Source organism: Carassius auratus, chromosome 1 (assembly GCF_003368295.1).
Source record: "Carassius auratus strain Wakin chromosome 1, ASM336829v1, whole genome shotgun sequence".
NCBI classification, from domain to species: Eukaryota; Metazoa; Chordata; class Actinopteri; order Cypriniformes; family Cyprinidae; genus Carassius; species Carassius auratus.
In genome coordinates this window covers 25,719,793-25,726,434 of record NC_039243.1, presented here as the reverse complement: position 1 = coordinate 25,726,434, position 6,642 = coordinate 25,719,793, and the positions used below count along the sequence as shown (strand labels likewise).

Here is a 6,642-nt window from a genome sequence, read left to right as displayed (position 1 = left end):
AAGAAATATAATATAAAGAATGACCATGGTGTATTGTGTGCTTGGCAAAACAGTTGCAATCATATTTACTGAATGTTATCTTCATATTATCTGAATAATATTGTCTTTTGATGTATAAAACTCTCCGTGGAGAATGTCTGCACAATAATTGCATTTTTAAGCTCTTACGCAATCAGAATCTGAAACGTTTTATGTCTTAGATCCTTCAAAGAGGCTTCAAGTATGAAAATCAATATGCTGACGTAAACCTAACACAATACTCTGTAGGAGTCTCATGATGGAGATATTTCAACAATCTATGTTCTCCTTTTTCAACTGTGGTGAGGCCAGAAAGTAGCCTTGGTGATGAAAGGTGAACCGTCTACTCCGATTTCAACTGAACCAATATTTTACTTAGATTTCTGCAATTTTTTGGTCATTTATAATTCTCTAATATTTCACAATCGTCAATAATGATAAAGTCAACACACACACACATACTGTATTTTTTTTTCAAATGGCACAGCTTTTTAAATACCTGAAAGTACACTCTTACATCAGTCAGTCTAGCATTATAATATGATATTTGGATCATCAAGTACTATTTATTGATAGAGCTTTAGTAATTATAACTAACTTGGTAACCATGTATGAATGCATAGACATTTTAACTGAATTTAGGACTGGTTGTGGTGCTTTGACATTTAGTGTTTCTGTAAAAAAAGGGGGGAAAAACAACAATAATAATACTGATAATGAATTCTACTATTTAGAGCAGTAAAAAATGCACTAAGGATGAACGAGCTGCTGGATTCATGAATATTAATCAGGTTGTGTGTGTTTGCTGGATGATTTGCTGAAATCAAAATGGGGAAGATAATTAGAGAGCACCAGCCAATGAGATTGATTAAGTTTCTCTTGGTGACAGGCCGGAATCTGGTAATATGGTGAAACCTAGACACCCAGCCATAACCCCATTAAAGGAATTACATTGTTATCTGATTCCAAGCCTTTGAGTCCTGCCCTGGGTCCGGGCTTCCTTGTCAAACCTTAGCAGGAGAGTTATTTTGGATAATGTCAATATCAGCCCAGATGTATACAAGGAACGACTTCGATGGTCTCAACTCTGTGGAATTGGTGCTTAGTGCTCGCCTCAGAAAATATGTCATTCACTTCCCTCAGCATGGCAGTGTGGGTACTCTTTTCCCCATAGCGACTGCTAGAGGTCGCCGTTTAAGTTCCCTCTTAAAGGGAACATCTCAGGTTGCACATGTAACCATGGTTCCCTGGGAGGGGAACGAGACCTAGTGTCCTCTTTTCATGCCATGCTTAAGGACTCACACTTCGTTATTGCAAGAAGCATTTGGAAGAAGCGGTTGAAATATTTGCCCTTTTATAATATGGCTGCAACAGTAGAAACATCATAGGCTGTTACCTGCCAATGTTATTGTCATGTTTAGACCATAGACTGTAAAAAAAAATATGGACGTAGTGTCCGTGACGTCACCCATAGACTCCTCATTAGCGGTTTTGAAGCCTAAAGTGTGTAGAGTGGGCCGTCGCCATCTTGGCAGCGCATCACTGCGCAACTTTCCTGGATAATCGAAAATGGGCAAAAAGGTGGGAGATGATTGCTGAAGCCACGCCCACCTAGTGCGATGGCATTGTCATCAACGGCAATCCACCTGTCATTAAAGTGGCCACGCCCTTAATTATGCAGAACTTTAAGTCTTAATATAATTTAAACGGATGAGTTTTAAAAAAAAAATCACCCCCCTCACAGTTGTCATGAAGGGCAAAATTAGCAATATAGACCAAAATATTTTTTTTAACCAGGCTGTAAACATTTTTTTTTCTGCTGTAAAGTTGGGCATTTTAACATGGGGAGTCTATGGGACTGACTCCCTTTTGCAGCCAGCCTCAAGCGGCCAGTCGATGAATTGCAGTTTTAGTCACTTCCTTATTGGCCTCACGAGAGAGAGTGGGAGGTTGCCGCTCAGTTTAGACATGTGTTTCAGACACCGCTCCCACTGAAGGAGTTCCTAATAGCAACCGCTAGAGGAAGCAATGTCTTGTTCCCCTCTCAGAACCATAGTAACATGCGTAACCTGACACTATTTTTTTTTTTACATTTCCCCCCAAATCATTAGTGTATTCCAACAACTCTGGAGTGTTTTTCCCCTTTATGTAATGTAACTGGCTGTTTAACCACATTAGTACAATGCTTAATTGTTGAAACTAACCAGCTATATTCACAACTGTATCCCAAACATGGTTGCACCTCTGCCATTTGAAGTTTGGAGTAGTAAATTTTCATTAATGTCAGATTATTGTTTGTTGAGTCATTCATTTTTTATCACATTAATATGCATTATGTAATTGGCATTATACAATATTTTACTCCTATAGGCTACTGTATATATTAGAGATGTTCCGATACCATTTTTTCCCTCCCGATACCGATTCCGATACTCGTGCTTTGGGTATCGACCGATACCGAGTACCGATACCAGTGTGTTTAAAAAAAAGGAAAAGATCATACTATGCCTGCATAACTGTGATATTATCATTGTGGTAAGGTCTGGCTCAGGTTAAACCCTTTGTAAAACATGAATGAATCGAGGAAATGCAAGCCATTTATTTTTAAATAGAACAGTATAACAGTAGTGCAACAGCAACTTAAATAAATATAGGAATAATTGTTTTTCTTTAATTAAACGGCAGCCACAATATTGTAAAATAAAGGCATTTAAATGTTTAAATAGAACAGTATAAAACAGTATTGCAACAACAACTTAACTAAATAAATATAGGAATAATTATTTTTTTTAAATAAAGTGCAGCCACAATATTGTAAAATAAAAAAGGCATTTAAATAGAACAGTATAAAACAGTAGTCCAACAGCAACTTAACTAAATAAATATAGGATTTTTTTTTTTTTTAATAAAGTGCAGCCACAATATTGTAAAATAAAAAAGGCATTTAAATAGAACAGTATAAAACAGTAGTCCAACAGCAACTTCAATGATTCCTTTAAAAAAAAAAACTTAAAGTGCAGCCATTATGTTATAAAAAGGCATTCAAATCTTCAAATAGTGCAGTATTTAACAATAGTGCAACACCAACCTATAAAGTAAACATAAACAAAAATACAAATCAAAAGAGTAGCAGCTACATATTAAACAAAAAATACTTTACACCAAGTAGGCTACACATTGCAGTAGCATTTAAGCAATTTAGTATTGCTCATAATTTCAAGAGCAAAGGCAGATTCTTCTTCAAGAAGATGAGCATTTCTGCCCTCTCTCCTCCTAGCCTGTTCCTTCTTGCATCAATAATGTTGGATGCTACACTGAACAGTCTCTCACTGTCAACACTGGTACAAGGAGCACAGAGAAACTTTGCAGCAGTGGCAGCCAGGGTGGGAAAACGAATTTGGTTGACTCCCCAGTACTGGAATGGGCTGTCTGAGCGTGGGACCGTTTGCTCTGTCAAATATGTCTGTATTTGATTTTGAACTTGTGTGCTAGTGCTACTTGCCCCACGTTCCTCATCATGCTCCTGCAGGATTTCCTCAAACAGGCCTTTCAAGCTGCTCTTTCTGCTGCTGCTGCTGTCTGGCTGTGCTTCCAGACGTGGGGCTTTATGGGGGTTTTCTGGCACTGTCTCTGCTCCCTTAGGTGTGGTCCTGCTCAGTAACGCTGCCTCCATCTTCTCCACCTCTTGGGTCAGAGCATCCTTGGCATTCTTGTTGCTGTCTGCTCCTGTGAAGTATCTAAAAACAATGAAAAATAATAAATAAATGTCTTAATGTGTAAAATAAACATATAAACAACCTCTATAGTAGCTTTTAGTGGTAACATATTAATGCAACAGTAATCAATAATAATGCAATATCTAGTTATCCAAAACACCATTTCAAAATTTTGTTTATAATATAGACATTTAATAAACATATTAGACATACCTGTCTTTGAATCGTGGGTCTAAAAGAGTGGCAACTGCATACAAGGGCTCATTCTCGATGGTCTTGAATCTTTTCTGGACAGCCTCAAGAAGGGTTGTTTTCATGGTTTTTATACCCGTGTCCCCCTCGTTCTCCCGAGCAAGCAGGCGTTTCAGCACTGTGACTGAGGGAATGACTTCAGCTGCAGAAGAGGTGGAGGAGCTAATCTGTCTGGTCAGTTCTTCAAATGGTGCCAGAACAATGATGATTTTCTCCAGTAAAGCCCACTGGTAAGATGTAAGGGTCACTGGCAGGTCGTGGTCAGCTCCATATGCTGAAATTGACCGCTTCTGCTCCAGTAAACTTTCGACCATATAGTAGGTACTGTTCCATCGTGTTGCTACGTCTTGGTGCAGACGTTTGGTGGGCATTTGGAGATCTTTTTGAATTTCCTCCAGGCGTGTAGTAGCCAGTGGCGAGTGTTTGAAATGACCGACTATCTTCCTACCATTCGCCAGTGCATCACTCACACTTCTCTGTGACAGTAGTCCTTCATGCACCACCAGCTGGAGAGTGTGGGCGAAGCATCCCAAACTTGCTACATCCATCTCGTCCATGGCTTTCTTCATGTTGCTAGCGTTGTCGCGCAAAACAACATGAACGTTGGACTTGGGGATTTTCCATTTTACTAGCATCTCCTCAATTGCTTCGGCAATTGATGTGCCAGTATGTGACCCTCGGAACTCGTTCGCGTGCAGCACCGCACTTCGAGGGGTAAATGTTGACTCTCTGTCCACCCAGTGTGACGTTAAACTTAGCAAAGACATGGGGCACACGTCGGAGCTCCAAATGTCCGTGGTAAAGCTGATTGCATGCACGTCTTTCAGCATACACAAAATGTGTTCCCTAACTGTCTCGTATAATTTGGGTAGCGCAGTTTCAGAGATATATTTACGACCTGGCAAACAGTACCTTGGCTCCAAATGCTCCATTAAGCGGCGAAATCCAACATTTTCGACGACAGACAGGGGTTGGTCATCCAGGACAATAAACTCCACAATTTTGTCGGTTATCTTTGTTGCTTTTTGGCTGTCTTTGGTGAATTTATCTCGTCGCTGGAAGGCAGTTTCCAGAGTTTGCTGCTGCAGTTCGTCCTTTTTTTTACCCTTAGCTTTGGTGAATTCGTCATGCTCTTTAGTGTGACGTGTCTTCAAATGTTTGATTAAGTTGCTGGTGTTGAAATTTGCAACATTCGTGCCACCCCTCGAAATTGCTTCTTTGCATATGTTGCATTTCGCCGTCTTACTGGTGGGAAAATCCACTGTAAAGTACTGCCAAACTGCCGACATGATGCGTTAACGTTAGCTCTATGGTTAGCTCCTTTTAAGGGAGGAGTCAGGTGGTCAGTTCTTCTTCGCCCCTCGAAAACAACAGTAGCTGCCGATGGCAACACAGCGCAACTGTTTTAAGAGCGGCGAAGAAAAACTGTAAGCTAACGGAGCTAATCAGTAAATAGATTCCTATTTCTAATAAATTATATGGTATCGGATCGGTGCCTGGACTCCAGTACTCGCCGATTCCGATGCCAGCATATTCGGCAGTATCGGAGGCATTTCCGATACTGGTATCGGAATCGGAACAACTCTAGTATATATGGTCCATTCAGTCATGTTTATGGTCCCCAAGTGGCTAGAAATTTCGATAGGTGTAAACCCAGCTCTGGGTGTCCTGCTCTGCCTTTGAGAAACAGACGGCCGATCTGGAATCTTCCCCTTATGTCGTCATAAGGGGAAAGGTTACCTCCACTTTCTCTGCTTTGCCCACCCAAACATTTACAAATAATTCAGTCGCAATGTCAGCACAAGCATTACAAATAGACTTTTACGATATGGACTCCTCCCGATCATTTTTAAACATGTCTAAAAAGTTTGTGAGCTATCGGTTTGAATTCGTGCCATTTGTGCGGTTGAACGAGCCGATTTGTTGATTTATCTGAAGTTGACCAATCACGAACTAGGAAAACCAGAGAAGAAGAAAGACGAAGAAGGCAGCTGAAATCTGCCAGGAACAGCGAGCGCTGTATGATGTTTCTAGCAACGTATTCCAATGCCTTTTTAGTTCTCTCTCTCCCTCCCTCTCTCGCTCACACACGCATATGTAGTTTACAGGGACTCTCCATAAACGTAACGGTATTCTATACTGTATATCCCCATACACTACCTCTATCATCACAAAAAATGCATGTTTAAAATTTCTATTAAAACACCGTATAGTATTTTTTTAAGCCATTTGGTTTACGAGGGCACAGTCCTCACAAACCATGTTTACATTTTAATACCCATTTCAGATATTTATAAACCATATACAAGAACACAAACACAGGGTAACCAAACGTCCCGGTTTCAGATAAACTCACTCGTGCCGTGTGCGTGGACATACGATCTTCCGACCATCCGAATTCGCACCGTGTACGCCCTCCTTTAGTAGCATGAAACAAATCTGTTATTTAAATTGTGATTTACACAGAATCTTAAATTGTGAAGCACAGAATTGTTGAACTCTGTTTGTAATGACTGAACTTGTGACCATAGTTGTCTAATGAAGCTTTCAGGAAACACGCCCCTGAATGGGTGAACCAGTCCCATTCTCACACTCATGTGGTCTTGCTTCAGTCTAATTTATCTTCAAGCAAAGAACATTTCCTTGCTAGACCTCT

At 40.3% G+C, this 6,642-nt stretch overlaps 1 protein-coding gene across 1 annotated transcript; it reads right to left on the bottom strand.

Moving 5' to 3' along the window:
• Positions 1–2,710: 2,710 nt before the first annotated feature.
• On the bottom strand, positions 2,711–5,275 carry LOC113107428 (zinc finger BED domain-containing protein 4-like). Its single transcript, XM_026269963.1, has 2 exons — positions 3,948–5,275; positions 2,711–3,755 (listed from the first exon to the last, which is right to left on the bottom strand). The coding sequence occupies exons 1-2, from the start codon at positions 5,273–5,275 to the stop codon at positions 3,227–3,229; spliced, it is 1,857 nt and encodes a 618-aa protein (XP_026125748.1). The 3' UTR covers positions 2,711–3,226.
• Between the last annotated feature and the right edge of the window lie 1,367 nt (positions 5,276–6,642).

Coding starts and splice junctions, on each gene's coding strand:
- LOC113107428 (XM_026269963.1), bottom strand. CDS start 5,275: ATGTCGGCAGTTTGGCAGTACTTTACAGTGGATTTTCCCACCAGTAAG. Junction 3,756..3,947: donor GACCCACGATTCAAAGACAG/GTATGTCTAATA, acceptor CATTGTTTTTAG/ATACTTCACAGGAGCAGACA.